Here is a 22,801-nt window from a genome sequence, read left to right as displayed (position 1 = left end):
AGGCAGGGTGAGGGGCAGAGACAGTCTACCGCGCTGCGCACTGCATGGCAGCAGGCCAGCTGCACCCCCCCTCCGAAGGTCTCTTGTCAGTGTCGCTTAGAACCCCCGCTTTTGTGAGAGGATTCCAAAAACTCAATAAGCAAGTGTATAATTTATTGGAGCCATGTCTTCTCAAGGGTCAAACATGAATAATTACAGTTCCAGGATCAAGGACAGATGTCCAGGACTGCCTGCATTTCCAGTCATCACATGAAAGTTCTAGAATCTGATTATGCCAAGTCCTATCCAAAATGTGAGTAGAATATAAAGCAGCTGGAAATATCTTCTATCATTTTCATTTCATTTGTGATTCTAAAAGGTACTAACCTATATGCCTCCGTGATCTACCAAGCTACCTCAAAACTCGGTGGCTTCTAGCAACATTTCTTTTCACTCATGAGTCCAACTTGGCTGGAGTTTGGTCCAAGCTGGGCTTGGTCTGGGTGGTCCCAAAGCTGAGTCATTAAAATGTACAATTTACGGGAAAGACAGGGTGGAGGGACATCTTGAAAGATACTCTGGGGACGCCGTCAGCATAGCGCAGCTGGTAGAAGTGCTCCAGGACGGACAGCTCGGATTCTTCAGCAGATAAATGGCCAGAGGGAAAAGCAAGAGGGAGGGAGAAGCTACAGGTTGAAAGAGACTTCAGACACACGCCAGCCAACCAGTGCGTCCAACGTGGACCTCATCTGGGGCCCGATTCAGACAAACTCTAAAACTAACGTCATGGCATTTAAGAGACAAATGGGAATTGGAACCCCGGCTTTTAAAAAATATTCATATGTAATACTAAATTACTTAGTATAAAATTTCATATGACATAAAACATTTTTAGGGTGATTATTACGGTTATGTCATATATATATATATATATATATATATATATATGCCAAATCTACAGAAGAAAGTATATCTATTATTTCCTTCAAATTAACACAGATTTGGAGAAGTAGGTGGCGGTATAGATAAAATAAGATTTGCCAGGAGTTTAAAATCCATGGCGGGGCTGGGGGGTGGTTCATGTTTTTTCATCTACTTACTTCAGCAGCATTATTGAACTGTAGTTGCTGCACAGTAAACTGCACATGTTTTAAGTGTACGATTCATCTACCTTCAATATATTTAAACTTTCCTATAAAAGTTTGAAGACAAAGAGTCTCTATGATTATAATCAATCTGGCTTTTCTAAAAGGGCAGGCCTGTATCCATTTAGAACATAATGAAATAAGCATATGATCATCATATCCTTTTGTCCTGGAAATGTGAAAGAAATCCACTTATAATTCTAAGAAGAGATTTAAGGGTCAGGTCCCGTGCTCTAATGATTCACTGAGCTTTATACATTGACACTGGACAACCTTGCTAAACTCATGAGTTCCAGTAATGCCACTGTAGCTTATCCACAGTCCCAGGGGTCAGCAATCCAGAGCCTCCACCATGTAATCCAATCCATAGCCGGTTTTTTGCAGGGTCCGCAAGCTAAGAGTAGGTCTTGAATTTTTGTAATTGGCTGTAAATATGTATATAATACACATATTGTGTAGAAACAGTATGTGGCCTGAGGATATTTATGAGCTGGCCCTTTACAGAAAAGGTTTGCTGACCCTGGCTTACATTCAACAGTCTTATCATCCACAAATAGTGTCCCTTTTCTTGCATTCTAAATGTGTATGATTTATTCCTTTGCTTTCCCACATTGGCTAAATCTTCAAGTATAATGCTGAGAAATGGTGGTAGCTGAATTATTTGTTGTTTTCCCCTATCAGAGAAGAAGCTTTTCATGTTTTATAATCATGATGCTTTAGATTTTTTGTAGCCTTCCTTTATCAGAACAAACAAAAATTCCATTCTTTCCTACTTTTCTAGAAATTTTAATCATAAGTCTGGGGCGGGGGGGACAGACAATCCAGAAATCTAACTTGAAATGATCCCAACAATTCATTGGCGTGGAAGCAGGGTATTCGTAGAGTGGATTCTCCTAGGAGGTTCCAAGACAACATCCTTGACAATTTCCATATTCTAGTACCGTTCCCATATTTTTCACTTTTAGTCCATGTTACTGTTTTCTGTCACTCAATAGCCTCTCCTTTTGCTACAGCTAAAATTTGTGTAAGTAGATTCTTCAAAATTAAGACAGAAGAACCCTTTCAAGCTTAGTTTCAAAAAGCACTTGGCCAAAGTATAGTACTGACAGATTTGCAGTAGAAAGAACAAGGGGGAAATCCACTTGTTTATGAATTTATTCACGTAAAGTCTGCCAAACAATCGAGACTTTTTGGAAGCCAACACAGCTACTTTGAAGTTTTCGTATTACTCTTTGTAGATGTTTAGATGAACCAGATAATCCTAAGCAGGTTATTTTAGAAAGCTGCCATAATACAAAATTATGTTTGTTCTTGGCATACAGGTCGTTATTACGCACCACCTTCCCCATCTCACAGAAAGTCCTTTGTTAACAGTATGATTTCTAACACCGCTCAAAGACACACCGATGTTTTGAAAGGCACTCTGTTTAATTTAATCCCATTTTAGCATTCCTTTGAAAATTTTGACTGAAGACTCTGGAAATTCAGCCAAGAGTGTTGTGTCAAAAACTTGCTTGAATTTATCTAGGAATTCGTAATCGGTGCTGAACCTGAATTTGTTTGCCCAAAGCAATACTGTCCCTGGCTGACAAAGGTGTGCCATGGTGGCGAGCAGCTTGTCCAGGAAGTAGTGGTGGTAGACCACGTCCGAGGCCAGAACATAGTCGTAATAAAACGTGGACCTGGGCAAGTGCTGCTCCAGGCTCTCCCCCCAGACCAGCTCTCTCACTTCCGGCAGGTGCGCCGCGCGCTTTAACGTGTTCTTCAGAAGATTGTGTTGCAGGTTTCCTAGGACATCAGGCAAATCCGTTGCTGTGACTTGAGCTCCTAAGACATAGAGAGAAAAATTGTATTTATTACCTGGAAACGTGCAGGCAGCATAGGGGACATAGATGCTCAGGGAGACACAAGAAACGGAACTGGGCTTCTCAGCTTTGTCCGAATTGACATGTGGGCTGGGCATCCTTGACCCAATCCTGCTGGATAACTTCCCACGGGAGCTCTGCCCTGTGCGCTGTCCGATGTGTGACAGTGTCCCCAGTCTCTCCCCTCTGACTCCACCCCCAGCTCATGGCGCTCAAAAATGTCTCTAGATGTGGCCAAATGTCCTTTATGGGGCAAAATCACCTTTGGCAGAGAACCACTGAAACAGAATAATGTTACCATTTTTTAAGAAACGGTTGAGTGGTGTTGGGAGATTTCAGGATAATTAGCTGCTTAATAATTCATCATGTTTTTCCTTCTAAAACTCTCTTTATCTGAAGACTTGATCTGTTTTGTAGGACTGCCTGTCTCCAACCTAAATGTGTTCATTGTTAGGCATTTTGAAGCTAGTGACGAGAGTTCACAAAGCAGACCAGCCCATTTCTAGCTCTGCTAGAAGCTCTGTAATAGTGTAGGCACGAGTATGCCTCATCTGTACCCACCTCTTGCCCGCAACCTGCATCTGGTGTATAAATCTGTCTTCACCTCGGATTAACTCACTCATTTTTCTTCAAAATGTTAGTTCTAATATTCACAACGAAAACCAGGAGACAGCATAACGTAGCTGTTTACAACAGGAAAGTCACAGTTCCCGAATGTCAGTTTCCTCGGTCCCTGCTGGGCCAGGCAGGTCTCCTAGCCACTCTCTCACGTGGGATTACCTTATTTTTGGGCTAACAGTACTAATTCCTAGCTCATGACACTTTGGGCAATTCCATGAGTGAAATCATGGCCAAGCACCCGAGTCGCAGCAGGCCAGACAGAAGGCTGTCAAAGCCAGCGTGTTTTGAAACAAAGTCAGGAGTAAAGAGACAAACCTAAAATACTGGCCACAGTGGAGACGAGGCCTGGTCCAGCACCAATCTCAAGAATCTTAGCATCTTGGAGATTCAGTTCCTCTGTATGTTCCTCCAAATACTGGCACAAAGCCGTAGCCTAAAACAAAATATTTGCAGTTGTCACCTGACCATTGAAACACTGGAAAATAGTGGCGACCGGAGCCCCCCTTCCCTACCCCAAGCGAAATACTACGAGAGAGGTTAATAATAGTTGCAGTTTATTGAGGGGCTCATGAGAAGATATGCCCTCAGTGCCCTATTCGGACCTCTGGCGTAGGAAAGGCATGATCCGCAGCAGAGGAACCGGAGACACAGACTCGCTAACTCGCCTCCAGCCGAAGGCTCTGGGTGGGGGTCCAGGAAGAGGAAGGTGCCCTCGGCTCTTCCAAGTCCGGGAAGGAGGCCTGAGAACAGCAGCCTCTTGCTCTGGTTTGGTCTCACCGGCTGCCACCTGCTTCCAGAACCCCGCTGTACATCTTCACCACTTCCCTCCCGACTCCTTCCTCGAAGTTCAAGTGGGTTACAGTTTTGTCTGCTACCCTGGACAGCTGGGCAGTTTATTCCTTTAGGCGGTCCTCTATCCACACGGCCTAGCAATACAGGGCTGCGAGGGGTGCGCACACTTGGGGGCAGTGGGGCGCAGCGGGGGAGGGGGGTTCCAGAAGGCGCTTCTACAGCCCCCCCGGGCCATGGCCGACCTGCTGTGCACGAATTAAGATAACTTTGTAGACAGAAGCGCAGACGTTCTTTCCTTCTCCCTTCATTCTCTTCCGCCTCCGCCTTCTCCTGACCTTTCTCCGGAGAGACGGCGGCCGTGGATTTGCGCTGACTCGTGGGGCGCGCACGTCCGTGCCGGTGGGTCTCAGCGGCGCCGCGGGGGAGCGAGCCGGGAGGGGTCGGCAGGAGGACGGGAATCCTCAGGGGACCAAGCCAGCCGGACTCTGGCCCGTGCGCGCTCCGGCTTCCCGTCTTCTCGTGGCTGCTCTGAACTTGTGGGGACGCCACGTGGCGGACGGGGGGGGGGCGGGGGGGGCGGGGCTGGGGCCGCAGGAGCCGCGGCCGCCCGTGCTGCCGCTCATCCCCGCGTGCTCGCAGCGGAGAGTCCACAGGCCCCGAGACCGGGCAGGCGCGCGTCCTCTCCGGGGGGCTGAGCCGGGCTGGCGAGGGGCCGACGCTCAGCCAGGGGAGGGGCGTCAAGGAGGCACACGCTGCGGGGGGGTGGGGGGGCGGCGAGGGGTGTCCTGGGCGCTGAAGGATGAGGCGCTGCGCCTGGAGGGTGGGGATGGGGGGCGGGGGCCGAACCAAGCAGCATCGCCGAGAGCTCGGCGCTGGGAAGGGGCTTCTGGGGGGAGAGAAAGGCTAGTGATCCGTGATGCCGCGGGTTTCCGTAGGAGGAAGCGCGTCGCCTGGAGCCGCCAAGAAGACGCGCTTCGAGGGCTTTTCCCAAACTCGCATCCGTGGTGCCTGGTGAGCGGCCTGGAGACAAAGCTTTTCTCCGGAGCCAGGGCCCTGCGAACACCCCCACCTTCCCGGCCGGGGAGCAGACGGCGGAGAGCGATGTCCTCCTCAGACAGCTGCCCTCGGAGCCGCCGACGAAGGGCGTCTTCCCACTTCGCGTCAGCCCTTCCCTCGCAGCTGTCGCGACACTGAGGTGCCAGGAGAGGCCGGGGTTTGGGGCGTGAGCGATGAGGCCTCCGTGAGAACAAAACCGTCCCGTGGACAAATACTCTTCCGTTCCCGACCTGGCACCTGCTATGGTCGTCGATTCGCCGAATCTCTGACAACAGGAAGCTGGGAGCACTTTGGGGGTTTCCAGACTCGTTACTACCCCAAGAGGATTTCCCCGCGAAGGAAATCCTACTTACCTGCAAAGGGGGACATGCTGCGGGGAGACGGGGGGGGCGGATTGCGGCTCTAGGAGCTGGAGCCCTTTGTCTGCTCCTCCCCGTCATCCACCCTCCTTGTCCCCCAGCACCTGCCACTGGTACCCAGGCCGCAAGGCCCCCGGAGCTCCATGGCACGTCTGCCCCTCACCCCCACCCCGAGAGTGGCAGCACCTCCGAGTCCCCTGTCTGTATTTGAACCCCAACCCCAGGCCATCCCCCACCAACGACAGAGCAGCTTGGATCCGAAGCTTCTCAAAGAACAGCAGAGCTGGCATCGGAGGGCCGCTGTCCCAAACCCGGTGGCACAGCTCTCCCAAATGACTCAACATTTCTGAGCCCCCACCTCCCCGCGGGCAGGTGCAGTGTGTGTTAGTATCCCAGGTGGTGGGCGTGATGCGCAGCGTTTCCACGAGGGCTCACACCGCCCACTGTCCCCCATAGGGAAACAAAGGTCAGGGAGGCGAAGCCAGCAGCCCAAACTAGCAGACTGACCCCCGATACAGACCCTCTTCCCATTTCCGTGCCCCTCCCCCTCGTGGGGCTGCTGCGGGGAGGAGAGGGAGGCGACTTCCTACCTGCTTCCCTGGGAACACCCCCAGTGGGGAAGGGAAGCCAGCACATGGCTCTGATTGGCTTTTTTCTCAAAATCCGTATGAATTTTTCATCTTCCTGACATAGTCAAGCTGATCGTAATGTAAAAAAATAATGTTTCAGGAAACATGACCCAGAGGGGATGATGGCTTCTGGGAGAGATGCTGGGGTTTTGCGAAGCCAAGTGAACCCCCAACTCCCGGGCCAACAAGTTACCCGCCCCTGCAGAAGCCCAAAGTCTCGAGAGCACTCGGCAGCCTGTCCATGGCAGCCCCGCCTTGAGGAACGGTCGGCCCAGAAGCCCCGACATCCCAAAGGTAATGGCTGTCTCACCCCTGGCCACACCACGGCTCCGTAGCTCTCTATGGATTCTTGGATGACGATCTCTGTGCCTGCAAACAGGTAGTGCTCCTGCGTGTAGCTGGCGTAATCGGTGGGAACAAATTTCTGGAGGCTACGAAGAGATGGTTCTATCTTGTTAGAATCTGTGGGGGCGGGGGCAGAAAATAAAACAGGTTCCGTGATTTGTTGATCCAGATCAAGCACACAGTGGGCACAACTGGTAAGATGGGGAGGGACTGGGTTTTCCCACAGAGACAGGGTGACGCCGGCAGTGACCGTGGCTGCAAATTAGCACAAAACAGTGACACGGGGCGACAGGGACACGAAGTTCAGGTGTGATGTTTCTTTGAGATGGTGAGACAGCAGGGGATGCTCTGGGTCCGATGGGCTGCGTGGCAGAGGCCAGAGAGGTGCGGCTCCATCCCCAGCCCTCTGTCCGGCCGGAGAAAACCAGCCGGCCAGCAGCAGGGCAGGAATGAGCCGATGAGCCGATGAGCCGTCTGGCGGAGGCCCTGGGCAAACACAGACCTGACTATTTTTAGGTCTTGAAGCGAAGTAACATTCCCACACGTTGGCTGGAGTGTGTTCCTTAAACCCTTCCTACAACTGCTCCTCAAAAGGTGCAGGTCACCCAAAGACGAGCCGGCTCCGCGGTCCTGGGGGAGGCGGTCAGATGAGCCCGGCCTATTAAGTTACACTTGCTTTAAATACCCTTTAAACTCATGAGCAGCTCTCAAATAGCACGTAAAATGGGTGGAAAAGAGCACCTGATGGCGGCTGACATCACAGAAGGGCAGACTGTGCCGGTTTTGCTGAGTCTTTCAGGATAAGACGAGCAGCGCGTGAAAATGTCAGGGGTGGGCACGCGGGCACAAGCACACCAGGGCGGTCAGCAGAAGAGAAGCCGCGGGTCGTGCGGTGGGAAGGAATGGGCAGGGAGGAGCGGGAGGGAAACTGGCAGGAACCCTGCCTTTGCTCCCTGAGACCCACCGGGGTCCTCTGTAGCCGCAGGTGGAGTGTGGGCTCCGGAACACGGCCACAAGGAGTGGTCGGTTCACCTTGGAGCTGCTCTAATCAGAAATGTCCCCTCGAGGCGTTAGAGGAGGAGGTGGGCTGGGGCACAAATCCGGGGTGGGGGTGGAGGGTGTCTGCAGAAGCCTATTGGGGGGCAGGCAATTTCGGGGGTCGCTGATTAGCACCGGCGCGAGAGCCATCCTGCGCTGCGGGTCTGCACACCCGCACGGGTTCGCAGAGGAGCAGACATCCGGAGTCCACTCCTAGAAATGGTTCCAGCAATCTGACCCGTCCAGTTCCCGAAACACGGGGCTTGTGTTTTGTCTTCGCAAGCATTTTCATCGGGTTTTTCTAGAAGTGAATTTTTGTTGTATTTTACCCAAAAAGTGTCCTTGTGCGGCAAATTGAGAAACGGTCTTTGAGCACAGCGACAGGGTCGTCAGGGAGCGCGACGGATGTCCGCAGCTCTCCAGGTGCAGCTGCCGCCCTCCCCTACCCCCCACTGGTGTAAGGCAGTGTGAGATCTACCCGCGGGGGAGAATTCTGGGCCCTGACCTAAAAGGTGAGCTTCCAGACACCTGGGACTTCACCGACCTTGCAGGAACCTGCTAATAAACAGTGAGCAAGTCAGACGGGAGACATTGTGCGGGAGGGGCGGGAGGGAGACCTCTGGCCCTCACCCACCTCGTCTTAGGGGAAGCTCCTAACATCTCGTACCACCAACTCATTCTCTGTGAATGACCAAAGAGGCCCTAGCCTGTGCCCTCGAGCTGAGAGGCTGACAGACCCGTTGGAGAGACGGGCAGAAGGCAGAGGAATAGACAGCGGCCGGGAAATGTTCAACCACCAGCTCGGGACGAGGGGAAGAAGCACTGGTTTGTAGGGGTTGAAGATCACCACGGTGGGGGTGCTCCCATTCCAAACTGCCCACGCACGTACCCGGGAAAGACACGGGCTGCCCACCGAGACGGGTGCCTTCCCCCCGCTCTCCACCGGGCAGGGCAGCAGCCGCCAGGAAGCAGAAGCGCGTGTGCGCCATAAAGACAACCTCAAAACGGAGTAAAGTAAGTCATGATGAGTTGTGAGTATTCATCGCCTTGGTTTTTAAATATACCTTTGCCTTTTGTATCATCTATTTAGTGGTGAGTTTCCATAACTTACATTTCAATAATGGCCATGTTTAACAACAACCCTCACAAAAAAGTCCCTGAAATTCAAGGGCTGGGGCAGGCTGGTCGGGGCAAGGAATTGGGACAGGGCTGCTCCCTTTTCCTCTGAGGTTTCCTCACTGGGGTAGGTGACCCGCTGCAGCCAGGCCAGCCGGGACCTGTGCCATCCCCTCCAGACGTCCCTCCCCTACCGTGGCTCCGTCGGGTCCTTCTTCCCTTCCACAGCGCACCAGCTGGGGACCTATTTTTCTCTCAAGACGGTAGAAGAAGTCAATGGGCTGATCTGGAATGGCTCATCATTTTACAGGCAAGGGAGCTGATCTATTTTCCCAACCCACGTTATAAAGAAACGTGGGCACATAAATATTCTCCCATAAGACCCTTCTATGTTTGATAAAGATAAAGAAATGTATGCTTATTACACACAATGTTTTCATTTATCGATGTTAGTCTGAGAGTTTTAGAGAGATCAGATTTTAGAGATAGAATTGCCTTTTATGTAAACTAGTTTAGTAAAAATAGATAGCATCCTGTCTTAGTGAATTGGAATATAATTTTACCGTGTTCAATGATGATAAATGTTTGAAATGCCATACGTCGGCTTTTCTGACATTATTTGTTAGGTTTATTGTTTATTACTACTGCGCCCCTGTCCAGAAATGCAATCCGCATACGACACAGCTGCCAGAAACATATCGGCGAAAAACGACGTGAATCAAGATTTTGTTCCTTTTTAAAAGTTCTTGTGACAAAAATATAACCATTTGAGATTTATACACAGGACAAGACAAATTTAGATAAGCAAATAATGAAAAAATAGGGATTACATTTAATGCTCTGCTCACGCTTGCCTAAAGGCACTTTTCTACTAAGCTTCACTCATAGGAACAATCTAGAATTAAAAGGAGATGGGAAATCTTGTCACTGAAGTTAACTGATAAATGCCACGGCCAGGAAAGCAAGTGACAAGGTGTCCTGGTGAGGACGCAGGTTACCTCCTGGGGGTCTGCCGGTGCCATCCTCCTGGAGAGCTCCCTCCGCCACCTCCGGCTCTAAGCCCCCATCTGGGGTGCATCGTGCTTCCCGCAGGCGCCTGGGCTGCTGCTGCCCGGAGTGTAGACACACGTCCATAACCGCAGCCGCTGGAGAGCAGAGAACCGGACAGGCTGGCTGAGCCTCCCAGAGGCTCTAAAAGGTGCAGCTTATCGCCTTAGCATCTGCTGAGCCGAAAAGAACCCCTGCTTTTCAGCTTAGTTTCCCCCCGGTTAGCAAAGCAGCTACCCAAGGAGCTGCCATCCTAGTTTTGCAGAGCAAAGGGGAGGGGGACCATTAAACAACATCGCACCTGTTCTAGGCATCAAGATATGCAAAAACAGAGCAAGCATTGCCAGAGGACAGGCACGACGTGGCTGGGGTTTAAAATGTCTAATAGCTTATGTCTAATGTCTAATGGGAAATGAATCTTAATGAAGGGACTCTGATCCAGGAACACATCCTACCATCAGGGGGACACCGTGTGGATGGAGGGAATTAATGATCTCGTGGATGAGAAGGCAGGATTTGGACCAAACACAGGGCTGCTCCCTTCTCATCTGAGGCTTTATTGCAAGATCATAGAAAGTGCTGGGGGCTGAGCCAGGAGGCTGACGTGGCTCCCCACTGGGGCCCTTGGCAACTCACTTAATCTCCTTGCGCCATTTCTTCATCAGCAAAAAGGGATAATATAGTATCTTTCCACTTCCCAGGGACACAGTGGGAAACAGGAGAGTGAAAGTGAGGAAAACCACCTGATTTAGAGAAGGAGACCTGGCTGTGGGGATCACTGATCTGTACCAAAATAGTAACATATGACATCACCGCAGGCCGGGTACCGTTGCCAAACCCTGGTCTGCTGCCGTAAGTGTATCGATTCATCTAGTCCCAGCAATCGCCCCTATGAAATAGAACCTATTATTATGCCTCTTCTCAGATGCGAGCAACCCAGGCACAGAGAGCTCGAAAAGCAGCCCAAGACAGTGGCGGAGCCAAAGCCAGGAGGTCCAGCTGCAGAACCTACATTCTTACCCGGCCGGCAGGTGCACCTTGGGTGGGCTTGGGCAGCCGTGGGTTCCCTTGCCTACTTGCCTCTGAAATGACTCAAAATGCTTAGCCACCACCGTGATGTTTCCTAGTTTTTTGTTTGTTTGTTTACAAAATGTGAATGATTTTCCACCCCTGTGTTTACCATCCTCAGTCTCTACACCCCAGAGTCGCCCCATCCCATCTCTCCAGCCAAGCGGGGAGAGCAACCAGACACGCCGGCCGTTCCGCCACTGCCCAGATGACCAAAAGCCATTCGGGCACTGGCTTACTCCAGTGAGCGAACAGACAAAACGCAAGAAGGCACAGCCCCCGAAGCAAATGTCACTCCACTGCACACCTGGACAGGTCGCGTGTCCCTCACGTTAATTCTCAACAGGACTGCAAACAACTGAGATCGCTGTGAAAGCAATTTAACCTTTTCATCGGCTCTAGAATGGAATGATCAAATACTTGCCCCCCCTTCTGCAACTCAGCAAACCAGCCAGAGGGCCTCGCGGGTCTGTGCTTCGCGCAGAAGTTCTCTCTCTGGCAGATCCTTACCCATTCATTCCTTTCGAGCATCCCCCGACTCCAGGAAGTTAACTGCTCCCCTGAAAGATGGCAGCCTGGTTGTTGATGAGTAAACAGCGTCTTCAGGAAGGAAACCTCCACGCCGTGGGGAGGACCCTGCCTCTGAATCTTAGCTCCGCCGTGTGCGTTCCTCGTGGAGGATGGAGATCGCGGGGATACCTCCCTCCTGCGGCGGTTGCGGGAGCGAGGGGAGGGAAGCCATGCAAAGCATCTCACGCACAGCGGCGACCGTTCTGTCCGAAGCCAGGAGGGCAGCCATGCAAGCCACACTCCTCCCACACCAGGGGACCCTGGGCATTACATTTCAGACATTTCCTCGTTTTGCCTGCAAGCGAAGGAGAATTATTTTTCCAATACCAGGTGCGCTTTTCCTTATGAAAGCAAACGACTCCATCCCCCATCGTCATAGGTGATGTGAGAAAGTAACTTTTCCCCTGACACGTGTGCCTTGAAAGGCGATCTAGAAGACAGTGACAGTGCCCTCTGCCTGGCGCCCTTAGTCTGATGTAGCATGTGCCATATGGCACGTGTTAGTATTTGATAAAACTTCAGGAAGTTTTTCAAAGGTTAGTCCCCTCGAAATCCTTGCAAACTGTTAGTTTACACATTACCTTACATAGCAGAAGAGAGGGTGAGATTTCTGTGCACCCTTAAATCCCCGGTGTTTTATATAGATCCGCACCTGAAAGGATTAACATTTTATGGACAAAAGCCAGCCAGTGCAAGCCCAAGTTATTTAGGGTAGCATGACCCACCAGGACTCGGGCACGTTACTTTGCTAGAATATTCGTTCTCTCTCCCTCTCTCAATTCTCAATGTTCTCTCTCTCTCTCTTTCCTACATACTCACACGCAATCCTTGCAACGTGGAACGGAATCACAGAAGATCCAGAAAATGCCTCCAGCGGAACCGAGGCTCTCCTCTACGGTGTCCGGTTGCCACGATGGAGTTTAAAATGTAGACACATTTCACTTTAAAAAGAAGTGGGGGTGGGGCCGGCTGGGCTGTCTACAGACGCGCAGACTTCCTCTGTGCTCATCAGCGGGACTGCTGCGGCCAAAGGGAGGAGTTGTGCCTGCCGTGGACGGTCCCGGACCCTGCCCCGAGCAGCCGGAAGGAGCACAGGACTCTACCGGATAAGACAGGAGAACACCTAACTAGAAGGCACGTGAGGTAAAGGCTTCAGCTTGCTTGAGGAGTTTTTAGCCGGTGCAACAATGAACAGGAAACCCAAAAAACTCTTCCAAGAAAAAAGGAAGCCTTTGCAATTTCTTTCATTGAGGAAAAGGGCAGTTTAAAAAGGAGGAAAATCGTGTGCTCATTTGGGAAGCCTGGGAACCCTTAAAATAGAATATAGGGCACGTTCATTAAAACCTTAGAAGATGGGAATTAAACAATCACTCGTGTTTGTGGGAGACTGAGTGAATAGTGACTGAGCTTGAGTGGATACAAGAGCCTATTTTTATGTTTTTACTCCACCCTGGTACTCTCTTCGCTGCTGTCATTTTTTTTTTCTTTATGTGCATTTCTTTGAAGTTAGGATCCTCATCTGAACGCACTGTGATCCCATGTCCATTAGGTTTGCTCTCCCTAAACGAGGGGAGGTGACCCGGAGCCTTGCTCAAATCTGTCATAAGGATGCTGTTGTCCTCCCCAAGTGGTCCAGCCCTCTGATGTGTCACTTGGGTAACTGGTTTCCACCAGGGGTCACCACCGCTATGTAAGCACCCCTAGATATTAGAAGTAGCAAAAAGGTGGTCATCATTACAATTGTATAAATAACTTCTAAAAACTGATTGCAGTGTACATGAATGTGTCCCTAAACACTGGCTATGTCAGAATTACCTGGAAGCTTTAGAACACATAGACTCCGGGCTTCTGGAAATTCTGGCTCAAAGGTTGGGAGAGAGCCTAGAGGTTTGAACTCCAAGTCCCACAGCCGTCCCCCTATGTGTTTTCAGCAGCTGGCTCATGGCTGGTGCCAATCTATAGGGCAGGGGACACATGACCGACTCTCACATAGTTGAAATGTCAGCCCATGACAAGGGATTAGGCTTCGGGCATGGCTCTGGAGGACACATGGATGAAGTAAGTGCCTGGGAAGGACATTTGGTCTCAACAGGAAAGAACTTTTTAACAAGCAGAACAATGGAACAATTGATCTCAGGGAGCCAGCATAATGGAAAATGGGCCAGACCTGGAGTTAGAAGACACCAGATTGGACCAAAGGTTTATACAGGGTCAATAAACAGGCCAGGTGCGGTCTGTCTGCCTTTCTTCAGAGGTGTAGACCTCTGATCTCTCACAACATTTTTCCAACTGAACCTAACTCTCTCAGCCAGTGGTCCTCACCATGGAGGAATCCATCCCTCCTCCCAGGGACCCTTGGCAGTTTGGAGATCTTGTTGCTCATCATAGCGAGGGCAGAGAGCAATTGTTATTTAGTGCATAGAGGCCGAGGTGGGGGTAGAGGGGGCTACCAAACACTCTGCGTTACACAAGACAACCCTTCACAGCACAGAGCAATCCTGCCCAAAATGTCACCCAGGCTGAGCCTGAGAAACCCTTGTCTTGTGCAGGATAAGAGTTGTGGGGTGAATTCTCAGGACACCTTTTTTTTTTTTTTTTTTTTTTTTGGTAAGTAAACTACCCACAGTGTGGGGCTCAAACTCATGACCTTGAGATCAAGACTCACCTGCTCTACCGCATGAGCCAGCCAGGGGCCACAGGATCAATTCTAATTTCCATCCTACACACACCGTCTATGAGCTGGGTGATCACTGCCTCCTTCGCCTCAGTGTCCTCACCCATAAGATGCGAGGATTAGTGTTTCCAGACTGTCCTATAGATAAAGCCAATAAGACACCCTCTGGCTCCAACAGGTTCCTCCTGGGAGCAGACCCAGAGTCAAGGATTTGAGAAAGGATTGGGGGGTGCAGGGAGGGGGAGGAGAAGAAGAATCATCCAGGGAAAGTGTGGGCGGCCGGCAAGGGGTGTTCTGCCCAGTCAGCTGCTGCCGGGGCAAGACAACTTGCACCCGTGGGGCAAGGCTGGGAGATGAGGCGAAACACACAGCTCAGAATTATCCCATTCCAGGTTCAAAGGGCTTCCGGAGGCTTCCGGCACCACAGCGCACGGAGGCAGAAACCAGCAGCTGGAGGATGGCGATGCGTCCGAGAGGGGTGAGCGATGCCCAACGGCTTCAAGATCCTCTAGGTAGGGCTGGAGCATGTGAGACCCACCAAATCATGAGGAATAGGGTTGGGAGCTGAAGGAGGAGTGCTGGCCCCACAACGAGCCAGCGTACTGGATGGCTTTCTTCCCCATCCTGGCCACCCCGTGTGTACATTCTTATTTCCATCAACACAATTTCAAAAGGGACGCCCGTCCTCTCTAGGATGGAGGGTGGCCTAAGTCTTACTGGCCATCGCCTCTGGAGGGAGCGGAGCTACTGCTCTCTAACTCGGAAGCACCAGCCGAGGTTCATGCCTCCCCCTCAGTGGGCACGTGCTCCCAGGTGACCGCGGACAAGAACCTAATTGGCTGCTCCCCGGGACCGGGAAGGGGAGGCGCACTGCTTTTCACATGACTGTCACCAAAATTCTACAAAGGAAAGATTGCTGGTCGGGCAAATAGAAGATGTGTCCACCGTACTTACTTACGGGGGAGACGGTGTGAGGACTCCCTTCCGGGGGGCTGGGGATTCATTGCAGAACTGGATGTTTTCTAAACACCCTGGTAACCAGCACTCAGGGATGCGTGGGATTTCCCGTGTGTTTGGTCAGAGTGAAACCTAATTCCTTAATTTATGGTCCCTCAACTCTCTGCTAACACAGCGGCTCCAAGTTCATAATCCTTTCTGTCAAATGATTTTAGGCTGCTTCAACACCCCTCCTTGGCCAGACACCGGGGGCCGCCCCTGAGATGCCAGGGGAGAGCGTCCACCAGTGCTGCCAGGGGGATGAAAGGACTTAGAGCCCCCGGCAGCGCGGGCGCGCGCACACGGACAGCCTGCCCGTGTGGTGGCATAGAATGCAACTCTTCTTGTCGGGGTTTGGCTGGGCTGTGAACACGATGGCTTCCCCTCGTGCTAAAGAAAGACCACCATCAGAAATTTTATAGTCGGTGTTCAGAAACCATTCAAGCACCACTTAAGTTTTGCCAGTCTTGTGGACATAGAAGAATTTCCTTCCTTTTCCTTTTAAACACCTTCTACATAATGATCCACGTTACCAGGGAGGGAGGAGAACACGAGTGGAAGAATCCAACCTGTTTGGAAAGAGCAAGTGAGGTTGTAGTCATTTCATCTTAAAAATAGCACATGGCTGCTCCCCACACCAGCCACACGGAGAGACGCAGCGGTCCATAAATCACCTGCCTTATAGAGCGGCTCTCACTGGATGCCTGGGAACAGCCTCCAGGGCCTTACCTGCCTTTTGGAGAGCAGGTGAACTTAGTTATTTGTTGCTATTTTTAATTTTTTCCCAAGCCAGTTCTCAAACCAGATTTCACCCTCAAAGAAAACGTCTTGTTATTTTCGAAGCATCTTTCCCTGCCGCCATGTGTAAATCACAATTGGTAATGGCCAGGGGTCATGTCGTCAACACAGCCAAGAACGCCTTGGAGCTGAGTAATAAGCCTGTGATATTAATTACAGGGAGGAATGTCACACTTGGGAAACGGGCTTAGATAACGGATTCTGACATTGGAACGTCTAGGAATTTGGGGCTAGTTGGCGAATAACATTCCTCCTAATTTAAAATGTAATAAATAACGGCTTAGGGAACCAAATGAATCTATCTGTATAGAAAACCAGTCTCACAGTGATTGAACTTGGAGAGCGAGGGCGAGAAGCAGCCCCTCGGTTCCAGGGTCCCAGTCAGGCCCACCAGGCACCAGTGGTGACCGAGAGGAGCCTGACAGCTGCCCTCCCCCAGAGGCCGGCGCCTCCAACGCCAGCTGTCCCTTCCACATGGCCATCAGCTGCTTGGAAATGGCACTTTTTAGAGGGACTTAGTGGTAACGAATCATGCTCCGATTTTAGCAACAGCAGTTGACTGGCATTCAGGAAGGTAATAATGTTTCCCCAACAGATTTCTATTAGGAAAGAATGTTTACCTGGTGGCCCTATTCTGGGATGCAGCACAAAGGGGGAATTCCTTTCATTCTTTCCCCCCATTCCAGGGCGGGCTCATCTGAGAAATGCGTGTTTTCATCTGCAGCTGTGGTGTCATGGATGGGGGAAAACATGTGGAAGTATCTCAGTCTCAGTCCGGGTAGAAAGCAGCAGAGAGGGCAGGGCAGCTCCATGGGAAACCCGCCCTCTTGGGCTCCAGTTGGGGGATCGCACGGAAGCCACATCTCCAGGCTCTGTTGCCTTGGTCTGTTGGGGGGGAGGTGAGAACACCTCTACCATGCCCCAGGTTCTCTTAAAGGTCACGTGAGGCAGAGCACATGAAACGCTTTTGGACATTACAGGGACCGTGTTGACGTTATCATTAGTTCATCTGAGAGGAATTTGGACCCTAGGATATGTGTGCATCCATAAAGTTACAGAAGAAAATAAAAGTTCACTCCATCCATGTTTGCTGACAAAGCTGATACAGATGTTCCTTCCCACTCTGAACACATAAGGTACTGGGTAAAGTGTTTTCAAATATGCTTTAAAAATGCATGTCCAGCACAGGAGAAGATACTTGCAAATGTCTTATCAGATAAAGGGCTAGTATCCAAAATCTATAAAGAACTTATCCAGCTCAACACCCAAGGAACAAATAATCCAATCAAGAAGTGGACAGAAGACATGGACAGACATGTCTGTAAAGAAGACATCCAGATGGCCAACAGACACATGAAAAGGTGCTCCATATCACTCGGCGTCAGGAAAATACAAATCAAAACCACAACAAGATACCACCTCACACCAGTCAGAATGGCTAAAATTAACAAGTCAGGAATGGAGAGATGTTGGCGAGGATGTAGAGAAAGGGGAAACCTCTTACACTGCGAGTGGGAATGCCAGCTGGTGCAGCCACTCTGGAAGACGGTATGGAGGTTCTTCAAAAAGTTGAAAATAGAGCTACACTATGACCCAGCAATTGCACTACTGGGTATTTACCCCAAAGATACAAATGTAGTGATCCAAAGGGGTGCCTGCACCCCAGTGTTTATAGCAGCAATGTCTATAATAGCCAAACTATGGAAAGATGTCCTAGATGTCCATTGACAGATGAATGGATAAAGAAGATGTGGTATGTATACACAATGGAATATGACTCAGCCATAAAAAAAATAAACTCTTGCCATTTGCAACGACAAGGATGGAACTAGAGGGTATAAGGCTAAGTGAAATAAGTCAATCAGAGAGACAATTATTATATAATCTCACTCATATCTGGAATTTAAGAAATAAAACAGATCATAGGGGAAGAGAGGAAAAAACAAAACAAGACAAAATCATAGAGGGAGACAAACCATAGGAGACTCTAAAGCACAGGAAATAAACTGAGGGTTGCTGGAGGAGGGAGGTGGGGGAATAGGGTAAGAAGGGTAGGGTGATGGACATTAAGGAGGGCACGTGGTGTAATGAGCACTGGATATTAGATAAGACTGACGAATCACTGACCTCTACCTCTGAAGCTAATAATACATTATATGTTAACTGAGTTTATATTAAAAAAGAAATTTAAAAAATAAATTGACATAAAAAAATATTTGTCCAGTCTTGAAAGGAGGGAAGGCCCTAGGTACCATGAAAGAAGAGAGAATTAGAGCCACATTAGTGAGTGAATGAGTTCATGTCACCACAAGCCTGGGGTGTATTAGATTTGGGTTGGGGCTCTGGAATCCAAAGTCTTTGGGATTTTGGTGCACTTGGAGGACAAAAGATACGTCCTTGGGTTGACAGGACATGAGATCTAGGGCCAAAGTTAATTCAGGTTTGGGAAGTCTGAAATTTATATAAACCTGCAGGGAGTATCCTCTTTAAAGAAAAAAAATTAAATTACAAGTGCAGAATTGGATACACAAGTAATATTTATTTAAGATGAGAAATAATAAAAAATAAAATTTTGAAAGATACAAAATTATATTTTAAAAATAATGTTAATAACATATTACCAAATAATTATTATAGCTGTATCACATGATTATTACAATATAACAATTATTATATAATAGTATTTTATTATTTTTTTAAAAGATTTTATTTATTCATTTGACAGACAGAGATCACAAGTCAGCAGAGAGGCAGGCAGAGAGAGGAGGAAGCAGGCTCTCCCCGCCGAGCAGAGAGCCCGACGTAGGGCTCGATCCCAGGACCCTGGGATCATGACCCGAGCCGAAGGCAGAGGCTTTAACCCACTGAGCCACCCAGGTGCCCCTATAATAGTATTTTAAATGTTGTATCAATTAACTTTCTGCAGTGCTTTAAAAATATTATTTCCTAAAATACTGGCCCCCTACTTTTTGATTACTTTATATGGAAACAACATATTATCCTATTTCTGTAGGAAAGATAAACCATAAATGAAGTTTTTTTCTATTGTCATGGTTAATTTAAATTTATTGTAACTAGTGATACTTTGATGAACTTTCTTTATCTTTACAACCCATAATTTGTAATGTGTATAGAAATGCAACTGATTTCTGTGCATTGATTTTATATCCTGCCACTTTACTGAATTCCTTTATGAGTTCTAGCAGTTTTGGGGTGGAGTCTTTTGGGTTGTCCACATAAAGTATCAGATCATATGTGAAGAGTGAGACTTTGACTTATTCTTTGCCAATTCAGATGCCTTTTATTTATTTTGTTGTCTGATGGCTGAGGCTAGGACTTCTATGAATATGTATGTTGAACAGGAGTGGTGATCGTGGACATCCCTACCATGTTCCTGACCTTAGGGGAAAAGTTCTCAGTTTTTCACATTGAGAAGGATATTCACTGTGGGTTTTTCATAGGTGGCTTTTATGATTTTGAGGTATGTACCCTCTATTCCCTACACTGTGAAGAGTTTTAGTCAAGAAAGGATGCTATACTTTGTAAAATGCTTTTTCTGCAACTATGAGAGTACCATATGGTTCTTGTCCTTTCTTTTATTAATGTAGTGTGTCACATTGATTGATTTGTGGATGTTGAACCAACCTTGCAGCCCAGGAATAAATCCCACTTGGTCATGATGAATAATCCTTTTAATTATTGTACTGTTGGATCCTATTGGCTAGTATTTTGTAGAGAACTTCTGCATTCATGTTCATCAGGGATATTGGTGTATAACTCACCTTTTGGTGGGGTCATTGTCTGGTTTTGGAATCAAGATAATGCTGGGCTTATAAAATGAGTTTGGAAGTTTTCCTTCCATTTTTATTTTTGGAACAGTTTCAGAAGAATTGGTATTAATTCTTCAAATGTTTGGTAGAGTTCTGCTGGGAGGTCATCTGGCCCTTGGTTCTTGTTTGTTGGGGGATTTTTGATTACTGTTTAATTTTCCTTGCTGGTTATGGGTCTGCTCAGGTTTTCTGTTTCTTCCTGGTTCAGTTTTGGTAGTCTATCATCTTTAGGAATGCATCCATTTCTTCCAGATTGTCTAATTTGTTGGCATTTAGTTGCTCATAATATGTTCTTAAAATTATTTGTATTTCTTTGGTGTTGGTTGTGATCTCTCCTCTTTCATTCATGATTTTATTTATTTGGGTCCTTTCTCTTTTCTTTTTGATAAGTCTGGCCAAGGGTTTATCAATCTTGCTAGTTCTTTCAAGGAACCAACTCCTAGTTTCATTGATCTGTTCTACTGTTCTTTTGGTTTCTATTTCATTGATTTCTGCGCTGATCTTTATTATTTCTCTTCTCCTACTGGGTTTAGGCTTTATTTGTTGTTCTTTTTCCAGCTCCTTTAGGTATAGGGTTAGGTTGTGTATTTGAGATCTTTCTTGTTTCTAGAGAAAGGTTTGTATTGCTGTATACTTCCCTCTTAGGACTGCCTTTGCTGCATCCCAAAGATTTTGAACAGTTGTGTTTTCATTTTCATATGTTTCCATGAATTATATAAATTCTTCAATTTCCTGGTTAACCCATTCATTCTTTAGTAGGATGTTCTTTAGCCTCCGTGTATTTGAGTTTTTTCCAAGTTTTCTCTTGTGACTGAGTTCCAGTTTCAAAGCATTGTGATCTGAATATATGCAGGGAATGATCCCAATCCTTTCGTACCAGTAGAGACCTGATTTGTGACCTAGGATGTGATCTATTCTGGAGAATGTTCCATGTGCATTAGAGAAGAATGTGTATTCTGTTGCTTTGGGATGGAATGTTCTGAATATATCTGTGAAGTCCATCTGGTCCAAGTGTGACATTTAAAGCCCTTATTTCCTGGGTGCCTGGGTGGCTCAGTGGGTTGGGCCGCTGTCTTCGGCTCAGGTCATGGTCTCAGGGTCCTGGGATCGAGTCCCGCATCGGGCTCTCTGCTCAGCGGGGAGCCTGCTTCCCTCTCTCTCTCTCTGTCTGCCTCTCTGCCTACTTGTGATCTCTGTCAAATAAATAAAATCTTTAAAAAAAAAATAAAAAAATAAAGCCCTTATTTCCTTGTTGATATATTGCTTAGATGCTCTGTCCATTTCAGTGAAGGGGATGTTAAAGTCCCCTACTATTATTGTATTATTGTTGATGTGTTTCTTTGATTTTGTTATTAATTGGCTTATATAATTGGCTGGTCCCATGTTAGGGGCATAGATATTTACTATTGTTAGATCTTGTTGATTAGACCCTTTAGGTATGATATAGTGTCCTTCCTCATCTCTTATTGCAGTCCTTGGTTTAGAATCTAATTTGTCTGATATAAGGATTGCCACCCAGCTTTCTTTTGATGGCCATTAGCATGGTAAATGGTTTTCCACACCCTAACTTTAAATCTGGAGGCATCTTTGGGTCTAAAATGAGTCTCTTGCAGACAGAGTATCGATGGGTCTTGCTTTTTTTATCCAGTATTATACCCTGTGTCTTTTGATTGGGGCATTTAGCCTTTTTACGTTTAGCCCATTTACATTCAGGGTAACTATTGAAAGATATGAATTCAGTGCTATTGTATTGCCTGTAAGGTGACTGTTACTGTATATTGTCTCTGTTCCTTTCTGGTCTATGTTATTTTTAGGTTCTCTCTTTGCTTAAAGGACCCCTCTCCATATTTCTTGTAGGGCTGGTTTGGTGATCACAGGTTCTTTTAGTTTCTGTTTGTCCTGGAAGCTTTTTATTTCTCCTTCTGTTTTCATTGACAGCCTAGCTGGATACAGTATTCTTGGCTGCATATTTTTCTCATTTAGTACTTTGAATATATTACTTTGATTCTTTCTGGTCTGCCAGGTCTCTCTAGATAGGTCTGCTGCCAATCTGTTTCTACCATTATAGGGAACGTACCTCTTGTCCTGAGCTGCTTTCAGGATTTTCTCTTTGTCTCTGAGATTTGTATGCTTTACTGTTAGATGACAGGGTGTTGACCTATTTTTATTGATTTTGAGGGGGGTTCTCTGTACCTCCTGGATTTTGATGCCTGTTTCCTTCCCCAAATAAGGGAAGTTCTCTGCTATAATTTGCTCCAATGTACATCTGCCCCTATCTCTCTTTCTTCCTTTTCTGGGATCCCAATTATTCTAATATTGTTTCACTTTATGCTATGATTTATCTCTTGAATTCTCCCCATCATGATCCAGTAGTTGTTTATCTCTCTTTTTCTCAGCTTGCCTATTCTCCATCATTTGGACTTCTATATCACTAACTCTCTCTTCTGTCTCATTTATCCTGCAGTTAGAGCCTCCATTTTTTATTATACCTCATTAATAACCTTTTAGATTTCAACTTGGTTAGATTTTACTTCTCCAGAAAAGTATTCTCTAGTGTCTTCTGTGCTTTTTTCCAAGCCCAGCTAGTATCTTTATAATCATTATTCTGAACTCTAGTTTTGACATCCTGTTAATGTCCATATTGATTAGGTCCCTGGCAGTTGGTACTGCCTCTTGTTCTTTTTTTTCAGGTGAGTTTTTCTGTTTTGTCATTTTGTCCAGGGAGGAATAGATGAATGAGAGAACAAAATGCTGAAAGGGTAATAATGACCCCTGAGAAATATACATTAAACAGATCAGAAGAGAGCTGAAACTAGGGGGAAAGAAAAAGAAAAAAAAAAGAATATGATCAGGCTGGTGAATAAAACAGATAC

The 22,801-nt window shown here is 47.7% G+C and overlaps 1 protein-coding gene across 3 annotated transcripts; it reads right to left on the bottom strand.

Annotated features, from left to right (window-relative positions):
* Positions 1–1,907: 1,907 nt before the first annotated feature.
* METTL21C (methyltransferase 21C, AARS1 lysine) lies at positions 1,908–12,682 on the bottom strand. 3 transcript variants are annotated; one of them, XM_080798336.1, is made up of 6 exons: positions 12,450–12,682; positions 12,212–12,282; positions 9,944–10,090; positions 6,757–6,908; positions 3,926–4,043; positions 1,908–2,951 (listed from the first exon to the last, which is right to left on the bottom strand). In XM_080798336.1, the coding sequence occupies exons 3-6, from the start codon at positions 10,077–10,079 to the stop codon at positions 2,557–2,559; spliced, it is 801 nt and encodes a 266-aa protein (XP_080654462.1). In that variant the 5' UTR covers positions 10,080–10,090; positions 12,212–12,282; positions 12,450–12,682; the 3' UTR covers positions 1,908–2,556. The 3 variants fall into 3 exon arrangements, with proteins under 3 accessions (XP_080654462.1, XP_080654461.1, XP_080654463.1); XM_080798335.1 differs by lacking the exon at positions 12,450–12,682 and adding an exon at positions 11,571–11,635 and having other exon boundaries at positions 12,212–12,244; XM_080798337.1 differs by lacking the exons at positions 12,212–12,282; positions 12,450–12,682 and adding an exon at positions 11,368–11,427.
* Positions 12,683–22,801: the final 10,119 nt, after the last annotated feature.

This window comes from Martes martes (genome assembly GCF_963455335.1).
Source record: "Martes martes genome assembly, chromosome: 3".
Taxonomy (NCBI): Eukaryota; Metazoa; Chordata; class Mammalia; order Carnivora; family Mustelidae; genus Martes; species Martes martes.
The sequence above is the reverse complement of the archived record's forward strand: the minus strand, read 5'-3'. Positions and strand labels throughout refer to the sequence as shown.

Coding starts and splice junctions, on each gene's coding strand:
- METTL21C (XM_080798335.1), bottom strand. Junction 4,044..6,756: donor GAGCCGTGGTGTGGCCAGGG/GTGAGACAGCCA, acceptor ATTTTGTTTTAG/GCTACGGCTTTGTGCCAGTA. Junction 2,952..3,925: donor CACTGTGGCCAGTATTTTAG/GTTTGTCTCTTT, acceptor TCTATGTCTTAG/GAGCTCAAGTCACAGCAACG.